This window comes from Montipora capricornis, chromosome 2, assembly GCF_036669925.1.
Source record: "Montipora capricornis isolate CH-2021 chromosome 2, ASM3666992v2, whole genome shotgun sequence".
NCBI classification, from domain to species: Eukaryota; Metazoa; Cnidaria; class Anthozoa; order Scleractinia; family Acroporidae; genus Montipora; species Montipora capricornis.
This window is the reverse complement of record NC_090884.1, coordinates 1808176-1828305: the sequence shown is the minus strand read 5'-3', so window position 1 is coordinate 1828305 and position 20130 is coordinate 1808176. Positions and strand designations below refer to the sequence as shown.

The following is a 20130-nucleotide window of genomic DNA, read 5'->3' as shown; positions in this document are numbered from 1 at the left end:
TGCTTCCTCTGGATCCTAGAATGACAACGGAATTTATAAACACTAAAAGTCAACGACAAATTCTTCTTTCCCTATTGGTAAGCTTTTATATTTGTAGAGATGAGAAAATGACTTTCCTAACTTACTTTGGCATATTCCTCCAAGACTCTGGAAGCTTCAAGACACCACTTGTGCCCCTGTAATTGACCTGTATCAGAACAAAAGTTAAGCTTACAGAAAACCCTGGGTGACTGAGCACATAAAGTACTCGAAATCGTCTACATTTTCGTGCACGTCACCGCAAAGAGAAATATGAGGAAAACCAGACCTCTTTTCTTCTTCTGCAGAACAGTTGTCAAGTACTTCTCTTGATTGACTAGACGGAATTATCATATGGCCCGTACGGCCCCGCGCGCGCTTTCATTGCAAAACTATTGGGAAAATGCCCGTATGAGGGCCGTACGCATTAGCCCTAGCAGGGCCGGAAAAAGCCGTACGGCTCTACTAGGAACACGTACTGCTCCGTGCGATGCAATTTAGGGGATTTCGTCGCTTTTAAACACCCAAGTAATTTACAGCCAGAAAAGCAAATGCAAACAACATATTAGATCAATTTTCTGTGCATAGTTTTTGTTTTTCATTTTGTCCAAACTTCATATTCTGAGTGCTCATAAATAGTGTAAAGAGCCCATATGATAAAATGCTTATTGACTGAGTTTAGGTCGGGCCGGACAGGAAATTATTTGGCCATGACCTGGAGCCAAATATTTTCCCGTCCGGCCCTCCCACTCAGTCAATAATATATAGTCTCGAAAATCCACAGGTGCAGCAGAAGCCCATGACCAAGAGCGAGTAACTCCCATACAAAGCTTATGTCACGGCTTTTTTACAGACCGATCTAATTTTTGAGTACCTTTTTCGCAAAAAAAAAAAATAAAAAATACAAAGGCAGTTCCGGCTCGGTGACGCTATGGCGTCAAGTTAGTTTCCTGTGATTGATCTTCGGGCTCCGTAGGGATTCTCATTTGGGGGAAGTTCAATCTAAAATTAAATCGGTCTGTGAAAACGCCGTCACAGGAATGAAGGGCTGTTGTTGGCTCCTAATCATGAGCTCCTGGGTGTGGTGAGTGCCTCACTCGGACAAGTACCAAATTTCTGTCTTTTTGGCAGGGTTGTTATTCATACCTGCCACAGACCTGGCCAATGAAATGACTTGCTCATCTGTGTAACACAGTAAAGAAGTCATACAAAAAACTTGTCTCCAGTTCCCGCTCTTCTGGAATGAAGCCAGTGCGTGTTCGTGGGCCCCACAACAGGAAAATACTAAACAGAATGAGATGATTTCAATGAAATTACAAATGTAAGTAAACATTTTCAAGTCTACCAACATCAAAATGGGTATGAGTAGTTTACCTATCCCAGCTTCTTCGTGCTTGTTATTTTCGACAAGGTACTCTCCATAGGCAATCGACAGCTCCTGTGAGAACAAAATGCTTCGAGAAGAGTCCTAACAAGATACTTTCATGATTTCGTATTCAATGCCTACGTCTTCCTCGTCATTACGACCCACGGAGCGCTAAGGGCTCTTTGAAGGATGTAAATGTACGATGACCACCCGTAAAGAAAATGAGAGACCACGCCATGCATTAACGTAACACAAGCCTCATAGGGAAAAGGGATTGTGGTTGAAGCAATACCGACAAATGTTCCATCAAACAGCATGTCTAAGCTTAGGCGCGTGCGCTATGAAAGGTCACAGCTCGACATCACAGCAGATGCTTGGGTGTCGCTTAATTGAGAGTACCTTGTGTTGCTGAGTGGATTTTTGATAGAGTTTCAGCGCTTCCTTGAACAAACAGTGTTCCTTTACAAGTGAAACTAGCTCCTCAAAATGCTCATCGCCTGAAAAGGAAATTTTGCTATAAATCGCACTATGCGCATGCCCGGATGATTCGGAGCTGGTACAATGAATTTCCCGTATAAAAATTTAGTGAATAAAGCACCTATTTGCCTGGAAAATGACATACACAAGACTTAATGTCTTAATTTCAGCACCTTTCAATACACCTTACCAGAATGTTAAAAGATTACAGAGATTTAATTAACTCGAGCTAAGAATCTAGCAAGTTTTCTCTGCTTTCTTAGCCTTAGTTTTCTTTACTTTTGTCTCAACTCTTGTTTTCTTCGCGGTTTTACACGTTTTGCTACTTTTATACTACTAAGGCTCTTACAGTAGGAGAGACCCGTTATACATCCCTAGTCAAACATTCATGAGTTGACGTGCACCATACTTAAAATAAATAGTCTTTGGATATCCACCACTAGTTTATCTTCACTAGTTTATCCCGTCTTCTACACCTTATATAGCAATGAATAACCGACACATTCTGACTTGAAAAAAAGGAACTGAAACATCTGAAACTTACCGCACAAACTCAAATGTTTAATGGCCTTACTGTAACGTCTCAGATACTTGTCAATTGAATATCTCTGAAAATTTGTTTCCATTTTGCGAAGGTTATTTAAAAATGGAAGATATTCTTTTGGGTCCTGAAAAGAAAAATGTTCAAAGCATGTTGGGACGGGTTGGCACGATTCAGTTTGGTGTCCAGGTTGGTTTCCAGTCTTTCACGAGATTCCACAGACGCAGCTAAGCGGTAGATCATATGAACGACTAATGAAAACGTCACGGTTCGACTCGCGTCCTGACCACAAGGATTTTTTTTGTACAGAATGTTTTCACTCACATCATCAGTAACCTTGTTTTTCCATCGAAGCAAAAGAAAACGTTTGCCTGATAATAGTCTAAGAGCTCAATTCCCGGAGGATTAGTTGGGTATACCAACATGGACGCCGTTCCATTGTTAAGGAACACCAACATGGCTGCCGTGACTTCACGTGAAAACACTTTATTTGTCTGCATGAGAGCGTGAGGATTAACTAATTCATACTTTCGTTTATAACCAACGTTCAATGCAAAATTATATTTATGTGCGGACAGAATTCAGTTTACCCTCACCTTCTGTGATTTTTCAGCCACCATAAGGACCAATTCAAAATCGTACATCCCGAGTGCTATATCGTACATTTGATTGACATCAACGAGAAGAAGCACATACTTGAGGGCTTCCTCTGACGTCACACATTCGGTATCGTTGGCGATTACAGGATTGGATGCTGAAATTAAAGCAGTACAACATTGCAGTTATTTTCGCTGCCGTTTTCGTCCTGATCATGTCGGGTGCATTTTGAGGTACCTGGAACAGCACGAAAACTAGGAGTTCTTGTGGACACTTTTTTAATAATGAAAAATATACACAAAGTTGTTGGACGAAAGTGTGAGGAAATACATCACCCGTTGTCCTTTCGAGGGCAAAATTAGAAAGGTGGCTGAAGTCGGCATAGAAAATTTGGGCGAAGGGAAGGATTGTTAAATAAACTTGCAGCACTGGGGAAGGGAGAGGGTTGCTTCCACGGAAAGATAATACAATATTTATGATCACAGATTTCGTTGTAAAAAGTGGCATTTACCCTTTAAATCTTTGATGATTGTCAAGACTTGTTCTAAAGCTGGGTCGGTTTTCCTCACGTACGTTGTTAATATAGACAGAAGATATCTGTGAAATCAATGCAACCAGTATTAAATATGGTCGATACCATACAACAATTGCAACAAGGTCTAGAAAAGAGAAACTAGTAAGGTGTCTTGTAAGATGAACACGCAATGACTCACTTGTTATGTCCTGCGGTTTCCAGCTTAGTCCGTATAGCATCACACACTAGATCAACTTTGTTGCTACCAGAAGCTGACACATCACTGCTGGTTAAATAAACTGAAATTAGGTCTTAGTACTAAGTGCAACCTTGGAACCCAAACTATCTCTCTTTATCTTTCTTCCTTTGCCGTATCTGCGAGTGACCTCTACTGGTTGCAGCTAGCTACTTGACCATTGACATGATTAGTGCATAAAAAAAATGTTCTGAGCCAGGGAGGGGTAGAGCTCTAAAAGCGTAACTGTGGAAAGCCTACCTACCTACCCTGTGACCGGCTGCAGCCAGGGCCTTTTTCTTTTACGTCACGCAACTAAGAGAAGAGCCTGAGTTTGAGCTTGTGCTAAGTGAATGCTAATTAGCAGTACTTTCATAGAGATAGCTTTCATGATATAGAATGTTTTCAAGTGACTTAACGGCAGCCATGTTAATGTCCCTAAACAAAGGAACGGAAGCCATGTTGGTGTCCCCAACTAAACCATCCGGAATTGAGCTCTATTATCGTGCAAAAGTTATCCTTTGTTTCGGTGGGAAAACAAGGCTACTAATCACGTGAGTGAAAACTCTTCATACAAACGGCCGTGACATTTAATTCTTGGGTCTGTGTGCGATAAAAGCCGCGTTATTTGCTGTGGTGCTGTTTTGTTCAAGTGTAACGATTCAAATGAAAGGAGCAAGCATTTACATTAATCGCGACTTTGTGCCCTGTTGTAAAAACAGCCAAAACAACAAAACATACGCTTTTCCTGTCCGTGAATAGTAATCAGCATACATTGTAGTAGTAACATCTTCCTCTCTTTAAACCAAATCAACAAAATAAATTAGTAAATTCACCAATAATAGGGGGGACGTTGGGATGTGTTCCTTGGAGCTTTAAATCAATTAAAGTCAAATATAGAAAATAGACCAGTACGTCAAAGAAGAACACTGCTTCATCCATTTCTCTAACGGAAAGTTATAAGTAAAGAAATATTTATGGGAAGAGAAGAGAAGATAAGAGAATTGCTCTTCAGGTCCCTTCAATGATTTCAGACAAAACCCATACTATTCCGCTAGCCTTCTTTGTGGCCAAATTAAATCGGAAAGAAAATACCCTTCTCCTTGTAACTCTCAAATTCAAACCGAACTATTCTTTCATTGTATATCAACTAATCACAGGACCCACGTCACTGGAAAGGAGCGAAAAGATAGTACACCTATATTTCTTGATTGAAATCTCAGATATGGCTCGGTTGTTCAAAACGTGGAAAGATCTATACACCGGATAAATCAGTGAACAATATATAACTCAATTGCTTTTGATAGAGTTAATCCGCAGAGTAGTAATTTCACTGGTGGATAGCCAACCATCTCCATTTTTGAACAATTAAGGTCAGGTAAATTACCATGGATAGGGATAGGAACTATTACAATCAACTGAGCTATCCACTAGAAAAATCATCATCCAAAGGATATTGATCCATCCAGTGTGTAATTTGATAACTTCCGCGCATGACAATTTTGCACGAATGGTGCCAGCGGAGACAGTACGCGTTAAATTGATGGGCTAAAGTATCGAAAATCTTTTACTTCGCAAAAGAGCTTTTTTAAAATAAGGTTGGTCTGAGAAAAACGATCCTGATCACAGACCCGTGGTAGCGGGCGCGATTATTTGAGCAAGATATGGCATCCTCAAGAATAACTTTCAGTTTTCGGAAAGACGAATTTCAATACATCTACAGCGCGAAACTCAAATGATAAGTTACGCATGGAAAATATTATACAAAGACCATAGAGGATACGTCACGATAATCTATACGTCTTCTGTCAAATGAGTCAAGGGATGAGTCACAAATAGATTAAAATTGAGAAAGCTTTACCTACTTGAGGTCAGACAAGAAGAGGTTAATAAAGTTCACAGAATCCACTTGACTGATAAATGACTCCAAATTATCAAGGAACAGCTGACGAAAACAAATATTACATAAAAATTAACCAAACTTGACCCTCTCTGTTGTATTCCAAACGAGGGAAGAAAAGAGAGGGATATAAGGCCATTTCGACCCATCTTTAAGGTTCTATCTTTCCAATCTTTCAAGTTTCCTTTCGAATTTCGAGACAGTGTTGGTGACTTAACACAAAATCCTAGCGATTAAATCAAGCTCTCTGTTAACGGGTTACACTCACCTTAGAATTGTGGTCGTGTATCAAATTCAGGTTGATTCTATGTCTCCGCATAGCGATAAACGCATCCCGATAGTTAAGGCTAAAAATAAACGAACAATGAGACCAGTAAACGGTGTTAAAATGTTACTGCAACGGAGGAGGAAAAGGAATCCTGATTAATTAAAAGGTAAACTGTGAAATTCCTTTGCATTCACATCAGAGACGGCTCTTTTTTCTTCAGAAGAATTCCACTTGGCTCTCCCCTCCCCTCCTCTGTCCCATCGCCTTCTTTGCCCTCCGCCCTCCGCTGACCTCTCCCCTTTGTGGGTAGGACTTAAGACCTACTGCAGTCGTACAAAATTCGCGGGCTCGCTGTTACGTAACTGGATGACACCAATCAAAAATAAACTATCAATTTTCGCAATGCGAAGAAAATTTTAAAAGGAACACACATGTCAGCTTACCCATCCAAACATTTTTGTAAATAGGACAGCACAAGCGATCGGGGATGTATGGTCTCCAAATTACCACGAGGCATCTGACAACAAAAAAACATACACAGATTCAACTACCGGGGAGCGAAAAGTACATGCTTAGCCTAGGGTTTTTTTTCTTACATTTTCAAGCGATTTGGACAAAAAGTATCACATTAAGCTTAAATGAGCTTGAATTATACCACTTTTGCTGGAACTACACGTGCAGCTCGCGCGTGAATCTCGCTACTCCCAGTCAGTCGTCACCCCCAAAAGGGATAACTTGGTCGCAGGCAAGCTTATTTTAAAATCATTTTTCAAAAAAACTTCAATAGATTGCACCTATCCGAGAGAAGTTGTCAGAGCAGTTAAACGGATGCCTTTGTTCTACGTTGCCTAGTTTACAGAGACAGGAGCGCAACAATTGATCTGTATAAATTGGCCTTTTACAAGTAATAGTGTGTTTGAAGATAAGTGCAGGGAAGCGCGAGGCGAGCGCTCCTCTCACGCAAAACGCACGATCCGCGACTGCTTTTCGGTTGGACCCATTCCTCTAGAAAACGCAAGATAATGATGATTTAACGATGAAATTATATATGAAATGGATCATATATGAACTGCGGATATGAAATCAAGTGAAGCTATGATCCTCACAGTTATGAACGCAATTTTTGCAATTGCGTAAAGAAGCCTGAAAGAGTCAGGACTTCAACGGGGTTGAAGGTCACCGGTTCAAACTCCGCTGAAGTCCTGAATTTTTCAGGCTTCTTTACGCAATTGCAAAAATTGCGTTCATAACTGCGAGGATCATAGCTTCACTTGATAATGAGGATTTGTTGTGAAGCCTGCATTGGCAATACCCAAACATGGTTTATCTATGGAATAATTACCTGAAGCACAACCTTCGTGTCCTGTGTAACAGCTACAACTATTCGCGAACCTCTCTCAACACGTCGGATGTTTTCGTCTAACGGGTGTGATTTGTCTTCCAACAATACAGGTAAACCTGTATTTAAAACAAATTAAGGCCAATGAGATAAATTTGTTTGGATTTTGTTGAACAAGGTCTTTGCAAAACAACATTGTTGAAAGGGCAGCTACACGCTTCAACATTTGCTGTATGCTGGAGAAAATGTGTGATCGAAATCAAAACATTCTTCCAACAAAAAAGGTTGGACAAATGTCATCAAACATGCATCCTACACGTTCTAACATTGTTGATCGTGATCAACAATGTTTGAACGTGCAGCCGGGGCTTTACTTGACAACGGAGTTCAGGGGACACTCTGTGACGTTAATTGAGACCTATCGTCGTTAATAGTGAAGCAATTAATGTAATTACAAAGGCGACACTTTCCCCACAATTACTTTGAGGTACTCAATGTTGGTCCGCTAATAGTTAAGTCAACGGTTTCCGGCACGATAGGACGATGAGCTACCAGTTAGCAGTTACCGTAGCCTCCTTCGAGAAACGAAAAGCCAACGAAGTGATAAATGCAAAAGCAACTGATCAGTGTAAACATGTGATTGTCACCTGATTCTACTCGGAATTAAGTCGTGGTTAAGGACGCTAATGTTTAGTATGAAATCACTCAATCTCACCGCGAGTGTCCGGCAAGAGACTGATGCACCGCAGTGTATGCGCATGCGTCGTAAGTAGAACAAATTCATCATGAACTGCAAAGGAAGTACAGTTTGACGACACCTAAACAGGAAGGAAAAAACAAATTGTCAAATGCAGCACACCTCATAAAGAGAAAAGGAGTAAAAAGCGCATGAACTGAACAAAATGGAAATACGCATACACTTATTACCAAATGGATGCTGTTGTGACACTTTGCAATTAAGGTTTTAAGTCAGAGTATTCCGTGTTGCCTCGTTCTTTAGCTCAAAATAAAAAAAATTCTGAGCGAGGCAACAAGATATAATTCGCGAAAAAAAAAGGAGGAAATTAACACCGTGGTTTTGTTGGAAAAAGATGTGAAAAGAGTGTATGCGCATGCGCATGCGCATGTCAAGACTTTGACGCGAAGTAGTACAGTCATCGGCGGATTTGATTTGGAAAAAAAGGGACTAAGAGTTTGCCTTACAGGAGCAAATTGCAAAAGCCTACCTCTTTCCTATTAACATATAACCTTGAATGTTCAGTCAAACCTAAGGCAACTTCCTGGAAAGATGGACATGAAAAAGTTGTTATATCATGTCAGCTTTTTAGAAAATGGGTAAAAAGGTACTACACAGAAACACTTTGGTTCTAAGAAACTACAAATACATATCACTAAAGAAGTTTGAGGGGTGCACTTTAAGTTCCTGCACATATTTTTTCTCATGTGATCTATGGCCTGAGTGCTTCATCATAGTTTGCACTTTATTTGTTGGAGTTTAACATTTAGTGAAGTGTGAGGACTATAAATTCAAGTGGAAAAAACAAGATGCTTGACTAGTATATGAGCAACACCGACTGATTGGCTTAGTAACTGAAGCATCCAACAAAAGATTAGGAGGTTGAGGGTTCAACCCTGGATATGCAAACACTCAAAGCCCTTAAATAAACGAAGGGGGTAGTTTCTAAAGAAACTGTGGTGCTGCGTCGGTGGGGAAGTAGTATACAAAAGTTTGGTATTATCAACGGAATGTAAATTGGCCACCGTACAGAGATTCTAAAAGCTGACGTTTCGAGCGTTAGCCCTTCGTCAGAGCGAATCGAGGGATTATGGGTTACGTGTAGTTTTTATAGTAGAGTAGGAGCTACGCTATTGGTGGTAACATGGCAACGTGAAAAATAGGAATATATTAGTTAAATGAAAAGCTTTCGTTAATACCGTGAGGATTAAGGGTGCCGATTTGAAAGATGAATTTTTGTTCCAGATTCTTGCGGCTTTCCGTCGTACCTAGATGTAGGGAAAGGCCGCAGATAGCCATGTGTTTTTTGGAGTGGTTAGGCAGATTAGAATGGCGAGCGACTGGCTTAGTTGCATGCTCGAAACGTCAGTTTTTAGAATCTCTGTACAGTGGCCAATTTACATTATCAACTCCGTTGATAATACCAACCTTTTGTATAAAGCCCTTAAATAGCTAAGTAGATAATGCTGCATTTGCCTTTCAAGTTACTTCTGCAAATTATTAAACTTCCAAGTCTCCTCAGATAAGGAAAATGAACCACACGTCCACCTGACCACACTTTTTCACCATCTATGTGGGACAATACACTGTAAAGGACTCGTACAAAGTTCACAAAGAGTACTGTAGGGGACACACTGATGCTGTGCTGTGGCTCAAGGTGAAAGTATTTTGAGGGGATCTTGAGTTCCACATGCAGAGTATTTCATCCAACACCTAAGTGCTAAACCAATAAGAAAGTTCAAGTCAATGTCAATCAAGCAGAAAATACCCTGGTCTTACTGGAGAATACAGGTAACCCCGTAAATTCACCAGTTAGTGCATGTGAAGTATCCAATAATGCACCTTAAGTAGTTACCTCATTTCCAACTAAAGCAATCTTCATTGTCTGACATGGTTGCAGAAAAGTGACTTCCTCACCAAAACTGTTTTCCCATGGCAATACACTTGCTTGATTTTCATCTCAAAGAAACAAAGAAGCGAGTAAGACCATTAATTTTGAAGACAGAAAAGCAGCAGTGACATGGCTCAATAAGACTCGGATTCTACTCAGAGGGGTGGAAAAATGATTAAAACCTCTTTTACTGGTATTCATCTCTTTTACCAACCATTATTGGTCTGTAAAAGAGAGACAGCACAAAAATACATTATTGAACTCACTTCAGGAATGTTTCGTTACTGAACTACTTACTGAGCATGAAAGGGAAAAAGTGTGTCAAAAATAAGACAAGACATCATTCCCAGTTTTGACCAACCCTTATAAATGTATTGCTAAAGACTATTGCTCAACAATACCTGAAATGTATCTTAGCAAAGTTCCACTTTGAAGTTGCACAAAAACTGAACCTGTATATGGGCTAACACACAAGTGGAGAACTGATTCTTCTGTTACAGTCTTATGCCTAGAGAAGAAAAGAAGCTGCTCATAAACATGTTGGGGTTTGGTCCCTAGATATGTCTTACGACCTGGACAAGAAGGTACACAGATATCAAGGACATCTGCACTGTACCGTGTTGCTTAAGCATAATAAAATAATAATATTATTATTACTGAAGTGTCAAGGATGATGTCAAATCCTACAAACCCTATGCTGTGTAAAGTAATACTGAAGCAAGTATTTTGAAAATGGCTGAAACAAAAGACAAGAATCACAAACATAATCTTTATACTTCATAATTTTACGTGATAATTCCCTTTGCCTCTGTCCAGTAATAAATTATTATAATTTGGGCATCACAAACCTGATTTTTATCCTATTATTGTCTTTTTCTGTCTTTATTTCCAGTTCACACAATACATCTGTTCGCGTCATTTTATCATATCCCACTGTAATCAGGGTGTTATCTCTCCACCAAATCAGCTGACGCCAACACAGAGGACCTCTCCACACTGATGGGTGATCAGCAGTATCTAAACTGTCTCACACCAAGAAAAAAACATGGATCATGAATTGTTGCATCCTTTAGATTGTAACTACTAATGCACCACAAGTGGTAAACATGTAAACTATTTTGTAAAATTTGCTCTGAGATTTATTGACAGTGACTTGATTTGAGCATCACTATATTACCTGTAAGTTCCAACGAGTTCTGGTGCTTTTCCAGGTGGTTTGAACTCTTCTTTCACACCATTTTTTCCTAGTGACTTGAACAAAGCTACAGTCCCATTAGACAGCAAAACAGCCATGTTATTACAGGAGGGTGCTGGGTCAAAGCTGACCATAACTGCTGTTGATGAAAGCTCCACAAAGTGTGCAGACATAGGTGGAGGAACCACCATGTGTTTCATTGGAGTTAACAGAATCTTTGCTGAAACAACAAAGCGAAATCAAGTCTACTCAGACTAACCTACTTAGTTTGCGGTCTGTCACTGTAAATACATTCCATATCCATGGGTCACGTACACACAGAAAAATACAATTTTGATAAAATCTATAGTCACTTTGTATGATTTCTGTATTGCCACTCATAAACTTATATCAGTACTGTCTTCCCAAAAACAACCTTCCCAAGAACATGTAAGCTTGTGCTTAAGATCAACAACAATTTATTATTTTTGTTGATTTTCACACATTTCACTAATGGCTATGCTTTTTCGACAAAACAAACTGTTTGTGTCATAAATGACCTCAAATCCCGTAGATGTACACAGGACCACCAACATTGATGCCATTTCTCTGTTTCGCAGCGCCAAGATAGCTTGCGAATATAGCAGCCTCTCATCGCTCACTGCCGCAAAGGAAGGAACCCATAATGTCCCCAGACGCGCTAAGATGGCCACCGTGAAAACAGATACTTACCGGTAAGGTTTTTCCACACAGAACTCCCACTCTCTAATTACAAAATTGTGAAATTATCATTGGAGTTAAGGGTGCTTGTTTAGAAGCAGCAATTTAATGAAAGCCCAAAAAATTCAAGCTTGAAAAGGTTTTGAAAGCATGACCTCAGCATTACAGTCCAGTGCTCCGCCAATAGAGCTATTAAGCCAACTGAGAGCTGCATGCTTTGGCCATACAGGATGGATACATGTATGTTATGCTTCAACTTTACATATTTGGTTCAAAATTTTTCACACCAGTTCAATAATTTTTCATTTTTATGATAGTGAATATCAGACAAAGAAAAATCAAAATTGAACTGGTTTGAAACATTTCAACCAAGAAAAAGTCTGAACCACAACAGATATTCATGAAGTACAGACTATTATAAAAGTCATACATTTGATCTGTCAGGTTTGTGCTAAATCGTCAAAACACCATCACAGTTACGAGTGCAACTTTAGTAACAGCAGAAGTGTATGACTTTCATATATTCTGTATTTCATGTACAACATTTTCATGTTAGATCATGTACACCGGTGAAAAGAGTACATGTATATGTAAAGTCTTAATATATTGTATAATCTCTCAATGAATTTGAAAATCATACCAATGTTTATTTTGCATATAAAGTTAACCAACCTCCATCTATCACGGCTACCGTGGAGATGTTTTCTTCACATGCTCCTTCACTATGCACTGTGTTCCAGCACCAAGAATAATAATGGTAATGTCCTCCTGCAGTATCCAATAAAGTGGCTTAGGTATAGAAAGTTCATGTATAGAGGTGTATAATAACATTAAAGACTCTCACAATCTCACAAATATTTACTTTTTAATTGTGAAATTATAATAAGATCTCTTTGGGAGGTCTTTCATTATCGGCTCATACTATGTAAAATAGAATTAGAACCTCTGAAGATATTAGTTGATGTTCTATTTAATACTTTTAACAGAGGAGAACGTAGACTTTATCTTGGTAAACCACCTTATCCCACAAGCAAAGCTATATATTTATAGATGTAAATTAAATGGGTCTCACCCAGTAAATTACAGGTTTTGAAAGCAAAAATCAAAGTGGTATATGATATAGGAGTTGAATAAGGTAGATAACCATATTAAAAATAAGAAAACATCAAAGCATATTTAAGCATAGTTTAATAGTATATGCTACTCTAGAGTCTTATTTTCCCCCTGTTGATATTGTTGTTCTTGTGGTATAATTTGTAAGCTATATTTTGGCAATAAATAACTTTTTTTTTTTTAACATAACAGGCTCTCATTGATTTTCTTACCAGTAGTCATTATGTGAAGAGTCAGGGGAGCTTCTGGATCCCATTCAAAGCAAGCAACTCTTTCTTTGAGTGAGGCTGGAAATTCAATTTGCTGCTTCAAGTACCAGTGGTAATTATTCACACTCCATAACTGAACTATGGACAATAATAATAATTTTTATGTAACACTAAAACAAAGTGCATTGTCAAATCAAGAGGCAAACTAGCTGATGGGGAGATGTGAAACAGTATACTAGTTATTATACACTTCTTACATGCTGTTACAAACAAATGTTGTCCTACATTGTATCATTTGGAGAGGAGGAATTCTGTTCAGAGAAGGGGTTTAAAAACCATTCAAGAATCAAAAAAATCCCGTGCTGTTAATGTGACCACTAAGGACATTGAGCTTCATCGTTTTACATTTTTGTTGGCTTATTTAGTATCTTTCTCTAAGATTTGAAATGTTGCTTATTTTTGTTAAAAAAACATTGGAAAGATGAAAAGTTCCAGCACTTCCACTTATGTCCAGAAATGCAAATAATATTAGATGCCAAATTTTAAACGCGAAGTGTCCCTGAGCATTTCCCACCTATTTCTAGCAATAACGTTAGGGTATTTTTAGGTCAGAGTAAATGGACTGTATTCATTAATGGTGGCCAAGAAATTACAGTATTCTTTTGTCTTTGCGCTAATCATCCTCACTAGCCTCACTTTGGAGAAAAAATTCTTCAGAATTTTGTTTGTGCTAATGAAGCTAGTAAGGATGATTAGCGTAAAGACAAAAGAATGATCACTTAGTCGGCTTTTGGCGAATACGATCTATGTAGCAGTTGATTCTTACTTCAGGAGTAGCATTTCAGTTTGTGTTGTTAATTGTTTGTATTCTGAGACATGAGTAAAGTTAAAATTGAAGAAAAAAACAAGGGGACACTTTGCGATGCTTATTGAAATCTGTGTGCATCAGTAATTACATGCATTTCTGGAGGGGCTGGACAATCTGCGAGTCATGCGAGCCATGCGAAAGTCTAAGCACACATTTCAAATAGCGCTGATAAACAGTTATTAAGTCTAAGCAGCCATTTTAAAATGGTTAGCTTTCAATAACTTTGTGACTCGCATTCCCTGACACCAATCCATTTTTTAGATCATAATGTTTTACCATAAGAATTTGGAATAAAATCCTGTGATGACTCTTCTGATGGCAACTCCTCTTCCCACACCGCTAAAACAGTTGAATCAATATTCCAAGCCACTTCCATAACCTTGAAAAAATAGATAACATCAAAACTCACTCCTGGATGTGGGTTACCACTTACAGAAAACAGGAGTTGAAGAAAACTGCTCTTAGTTAAAAGTACCTTCACTTCCATCTTCTTGAATGGCAGTATAAATTCTCCATGTCTGAGGCCATTTCTTTCAAAGAATATTATCTCATGTCGGTGAGGTTTTCGTTGAGAGGAAGCAATCAAGCTACCTGATGGTCTTAAAAATTGAGTAAATAATATTATTGTGGAAAGTTGAGCTACACCATTTTGAAAAGCATTGTTACAATGTACTAGAATACAGACCCTGAATCATTCTGTAGACATATATTTGACAAAATGATTGTGTACAGTAAATTAAGAATAGGGATGAAATATGTTTAAACAAAGAAGACTTAGTATTCTTGCCAGATTTACTCAAATATAGTCATCACTTGTAGTATTTCATACTATGCATAGTGTTTAGCTGCAGGAAACCAATCTGTGCTGTACTAGTACTCTTTGAACATAAGTACAACAGCCCTTACTTCCAGAACAATGCTTGCTCCAGACCATCAACAGTTTCACTGGTTGAGCAGAGAATTCCCTCTCGGTTCCACACTCGTAATGTTCTTGCACCTACAGTATCAAAAGGTCTCAGACCTTACATAACTCAATGAACATGGAAGCAAATTAAAAATATGGAAGCAAATTAAAAATATGATAATAAAATGATGAGCTTTCCAATGACAACCACTCGTGGTTTTCATGGAATTTATGGGCTTACCCTTGATAAGAAGCCAAAAAACATACCTTAATTAATCAGTTTCCCTTTGCTGAAAGAGTATGACATGTTCACAAACCTGTTTTTGGATGAACTGCACTAACAACAAAGAATTGTCCGTCTCCACGCCAGCTTATTCTTGGCATCTTGTCATCCCACTCTGCCGCAGGCCTGGCAGTCTACATAACAACAATGACTTCCATCATTTCTCAATACATTAATTTTACTGACTTACCTTTCTTATTTATCAATCTAATTTTGTATATCAGCTCACTTACCTAAGTTTTGGTTGTATTGATGTTTAATAAGTTAAACATGGAGTGCACAAGGAACCTTCGCTAGCTTTTCCTACATCTGGGTTGTGCAGGATTATCATGGTAGAAATTTCAAATAGTGATAAATCATGTTGTTCTTTTTTGTTTACTTGTTGTCTGCGATCATCACTTGCCCGTGTGTAATATGATATGTATGTATGTATGCAGTCCTTATTACCTAGACTGTATTGATTTGCCCTGTAATAGTAATAATAATAATTTCTTATTTCTGGAACCTTAATTAGTCCATCATACAAACTTACCACTTGTTGCAAACTAGCAGCTGTTGGTTTTCCCACTGAACCATGGAACTGCGTCTCCCTTTTGCCCCACCCAACAGTAATTGGCTTCTCTTTTGGAAAATACATTTTATCAAAAGTAAGAAACAAAATTTTTCATCTTCACATATTTAGTGGCAAGACAAAAATTTAAGACTTTAATACCTTCTCCATATTCCTCCGAGTGATAGGAAAACTCACAAATTGGATCAAATTCTCTTGTCATCATTAAAAGTGTTTCCTCTCCTAAAAAGTGCAGTAAGCAAGCAATAATAAAATGAGTGATTGTCAGGCTGTTGACAAGTAACACAATATAACAACGGTCAATTGGAAGTAGAGCTTCTTCATTAGTTTTTCCTTTTTACAATGTTATAATTTTCCCCCTCACATTGTGTTTGCAAGGCAATTTTCAAAGATACAGGTGGTCATTGGCTGGGACTTGGTTCAATTAAACTTAATGGCCAGTCTAGAAAGCAAACAGGTTGAAGGCTTAGCTAAAAATTTGTAAAGCTGAGGAGATTACCCTTTTCAACCTTGGTGACAAATATATTTTTTACAGCAGCCACCTACCAATTCAATATTTTAATAAAAGTAAAGAAAAAACTACAGAAAATGTCTCAAAAACCTGTCACAAAAACAGCACGTTCCTGGTCTGGGCTCCAAGCCATACATCTTAATCCACTATCCACACTGCCAACACATTCAAGCTATAAATGAATAATACCAAACTGACAATGCATCACAATACTAAACAATAATTAAAAAGGAACACAAGATCAAAAAAATGTGTCTTGCTTAATTTTGTCTAGCAATAATAGGTTACAACTTTCAGACATTCCAACTCTCCTGATTTGAACGGGAGTCTCCCGCTCTCCCGATTTATCATGAAAAATTCTGAAAACAAGGAAACAAATTGCTTATCTTTTAAAGAATTTTTTGGCAATCTGTGTGTAAAATGTTACACTTCTGTATCCTATAATGTCTCATCCAGTCTTTTCGTTGAACACCCGTGTTGTGCAGACTCATACGGCTAGCAGTCTTACTACATTTAGCAGCTCCAAAAATGGCGACAAGCATTGGTAAGAATAAAGGCCTCTTTAGAATACGACAAATATGCAGGAAATACCACTTGAGAGAAACTAAATTGTGTGGTTCCAGAAAATATCCATACCCCACCCATGGAGGGCTTTTTGCTCTTTAACCCCCACCCCTCTCCTCTGGAATTTCCTTTCCAAGCAGTGCTCGTGAGACCCTACCACCTCTTGGAATTTCCGTGATTTTCCAAAAGGCTTCCCTACCCCCTGGAAGCATACTTTTCACACAAAAAACCAATCAAAAATAAAACACATTATTTGCTGTTCTAGTGTACATGTGTGTATTTTGCCACATAACTGAAGTATTAAAGTGAGAAGATCTCGAAAAGCTTCATTATTTGAGATGTTTTCCTGCATTGTAAGGAACAAAAATCTTGTATATGGAAAAAAAGTTAGGATAATAAGCTAAATACTCTAGCAAGTTGAATTGAAAAAAGTTCATATTCTGATAATCTAAAACAGTGTTCCAAAAGCTTCCATTCAAACTTATTCAGTGATCCACAGCAACATATCGAATTACACAGTTTAAACCCGTAAGTGTATGGCTTGCTCAATTTAAAACAATAGGTAGTATGTCACTATACAGCTAATGAATATCGTGTTCAACAAGAGGTATGACCCTACCCTCAATTTCCGCTAACTTGTACCCTGTAATTTGAAGACCAATGTGTTGAGAATAAAAAATTTTAATTATATGCCATTATTAATCCTGTGAAGGGATATTGCTTACACAGTTTATAATAATGGTCATCTAAACAATCGATAAAGAATGAAATTCGACTGTTAAACAAACATAGATTCAGTTGGGGAGCTGGTCATGACTTTTCACAAGTTGGCCATTTTGTTGGTTTCCGCTCGTGAAAAACACCTTCGTGACAGGTTTGTACAAAGTCGTAACTATCCTGGAAACTATATGATAAACAATACTGCTTACAATATCATCAGGAATTGGTTTTGGTTACCTGAATCCATTGAGAAAGTGGGTAGGTTTTAAGTTTGTTTTATTTGATTTTTTTTCGTTGACTCCTGCAGGTTCCCCATTGACAAGTAAAATTGTCTGGCATTAGACAGAGTAAAATACTAAGTCAGGCTGGTTTTGGCCAGTTCAGGCATCAAAGGGTTAAAACCCTTTAGAAAGAGGAATGTTTGTGAACCCCCCTCCCCTTCAGAAAATTTTTGCTTTTACACCCCACCACTCCTCTGAATTTCTGTGACCTTCTGTGGGGAAGGTATGGATATTTTCTGGAACCACACATTTGCAAAATTTCCTGGGGGGGTTACCCACAGACCCCCCTACAGACTCACACCTTAGGTGCTCGTGAGAGGGCCTTTGGCTCTAAAAAATACTCCCTATTTTCTTTCAAAAGGGGTTGGAATGTCTGAGCTTTAGGGACAATAGAGTATCTTCTCAGTTGAGACCCTGAGGATTAGACCAGCATGACTTGATGAACATTCATCAGATGCTAAACTGTGTCAACATGAATATGTTCCTAACGGATAAACGATACACAAATCAGAGTTTCCCAAATTACAGTGGCTAACATGTCATTCATAAAAGACAATGATATTCTTGCCTGTCTTGTGATTGTATTCCAAATAATCACATCTCCTTTACCAGTAGCTACACATACAGATTCCAAGTCTGATAAATACTGTATTCCGACCACATAACCAGTGCCATTGTCAGGCAGGTATCCTTCAGACACAAGAGAGACAGAGCTAATGACCTGCATAAAAGAATTATTTCAAAGATTAAGCAATGACAACAGTTACTTATCCTTGCAACTTCCAATCAGAAAATATATCTAACTCACAATGGCCACAAAAACCATGAACTCTTTAATTACAGAGGCACACTCAATTCTTTGGAGTTGGATCTGTGATACCTCAACCACCTCCTTCTAATTGTTATTACCTATTTAAATGCCTTATCACTAGCTACAGCAGACTTGTTGGAGCTTGGACATCAAACTATGTTCACTTAACATTAATAACAATAATAATAATAATAGTAATAATAATAATAAATAATAATTACCATACTCTCCATATCGCCCGCTATGTCAAGATCATTCAGTCTTGAACAACAGTCTGAACATTCAAGATCATGTGTTAGGATTTTCAAGCTCATGTTTGACTCTTTTAGGAGTTATATCGTTATATAGTTTTTATTATGAACATTAGATTTTAGTATTATCAAGGCTGCTGCCTAAGAAAACTTTAAAGGGGCCCTCAGAGCTAAACGCTGAGAACTTAGGAGCCCAACATATGAAGTGAAAGGTGTTGCTGTGAAAAATTAAGGCGCCCAGAGCTATTCTTTGGGAGCCCCAGGCTACCGGGCTCCTGTTAGGCAACAGCCTTGATTATTCGCTATGAACACTAAATTTTGACATTATCTATTATAAGAACACTGACTCTTTTAGCAGTTATATAGTTACATTGTTTTTATTATGAACATTAGATTTTTAGTATTGTTCGATATGAACACTAGATTTTAGCATTATCTATAGATCTGACACTGAGCTAGCCACGTCTTTACGCCTAGCTTAGTGAATCTTAGGTATCTTAGGTGTTTTACACTGCCAATACTACTACTACTACTACTACTACTACTACTACTACTACTACTACTACTACTACTACTACTACTACTAATAATAATAATAATAATAATAATAATAATAACAACAACACTATCCTGCAACACTACTGGGGTTGAAATAAAAACAATTTGCATCAATAATAATAATATTGTTGATGCCATTTATTGATTCCAGCTAGTAAGTTTCTCTCCCCCATCCCTTTACCCATATTCAAACCTGCAAAACCGGCTGCTCATGAAAATTCTCACAAACTGGCAAACGTAAAATGTTAGAATCTGTTTTCATTGAGTTATTTCCGGATATGTTCCACTTAAAATTTTAAAATCACTCATTTTCAACAACATACCTCTTGACTGGATGGTTGAAAGGCAGTTATTCCAAAAGCATTGACAGCGTATACAACACCACATTCAGAATCGACTGTTAAACAGAATGGTGCATTTACTCCAGGTAGCTCTAGCAACGGAAAACTCCGCAGAAGTTCAAGATTCCGCATATCTTTTTCTTTCTACTGCTTTAACTCGAATTTACGAGGAGATATGCATCTCCATCTTTCAATTTGCACCACGTGCAGAGACTAAGATGCTTGTATCGACACCACGAATGATGTCTGTTCAGGCTGAACAAAAGATGGTATAAAGTGAACTCCAAACGGAGAAAGTCTTATCAAGTTATCGACAGAAAAGCCTGAAAAGACAGAAAACTGATGTAAGTAGGCATGACCAAAGGAACC

General features: G+C 38.2%; 1 protein-coding gene across 1 annotated transcript in view; it reads right to left on the bottom strand.

The window, feature by feature from the left end:
* The window catches only part of LOC138038399 (elongator complex protein 1-like), a 26234-nt gene extending 6104 nt beyond the window's left edge, over window positions 1-20130 (bottom strand). The window contains exons 1-31 of the mRNA XM_068884247.1: window positions 19744-20130; window positions 18369-18521; window positions 16326-16407; window positions 15866-15946; window positions 15686-15774; window positions 15188-15287; window positions 14873-14963; window positions 14442-14565; window positions 14243-14345; window positions 13102-13236; window positions 12449-12544; window positions 11060-11297; window positions 10731-10904; window positions 10284-10390; window positions 9847-9950; window positions 8482-8535; window positions 7971-8073; window positions 7259-7374; window positions 6360-6433; window positions 5917-5995; window positions 5614-5693; window positions 4490-4546; window positions 3713-3796; window positions 3511-3596; window positions 2999-3156; window positions 2406-2529; window positions 1784-1881; window positions 1393-1456; window positions 1165-1302; window positions 126-187; window positions 1-15 (exon numbers count right to left, since the gene is read on the bottom strand). The exon at window positions 1-15 is cut by the window's left edge and continues 48 nt beyond it. Coding sequence (XP_068740348.1) covers window positions 1-15; window positions 126-187; window positions 1165-1302; window positions 1393-1456; window positions 1784-1881; window positions 2406-2529; window positions 2999-3156; window positions 3511-3596; window positions 3713-3796; window positions 4490-4546; window positions 5614-5693; window positions 5917-5995; window positions 6360-6433; window positions 7259-7374; window positions 7971-8073; window positions 8482-8535; window positions 9847-9950; window positions 10284-10390; window positions 10731-10904; window positions 11060-11297; window positions 12449-12544; window positions 13102-13236; window positions 14243-14345; window positions 14442-14565; window positions 14873-14963; window positions 15188-15287; window positions 15686-15774; window positions 15866-15946; window positions 16326-16407; window positions 18369-18521; window positions 19744-19893 — 3219 coding nt within the window. The 5' untranslated portion in view covers window positions 19894-20130. The remainder of the gene's footprint in view (window positions 16-125; window positions 188-1164; window positions 1303-1392; window positions 1457-1783; window positions 1882-2405; window positions 2530-2998; window positions 3157-3510; window positions 3597-3712; window positions 3797-4489; window positions 4547-5613; window positions 5694-5916; window positions 5996-6359; window positions 6434-7258; window positions 7375-7970; window positions 8074-8481; window positions 8536-9846; window positions 9951-10283; window positions 10391-10730; window positions 10905-11059; window positions 11298-12448; window positions 12545-13101; window positions 13237-14242; window positions 14346-14441; window positions 14566-14872; window positions 14964-15187; window positions 15288-15685; window positions 15775-15865; window positions 15947-16325; window positions 16408-18368; window positions 18522-19743) is intronic.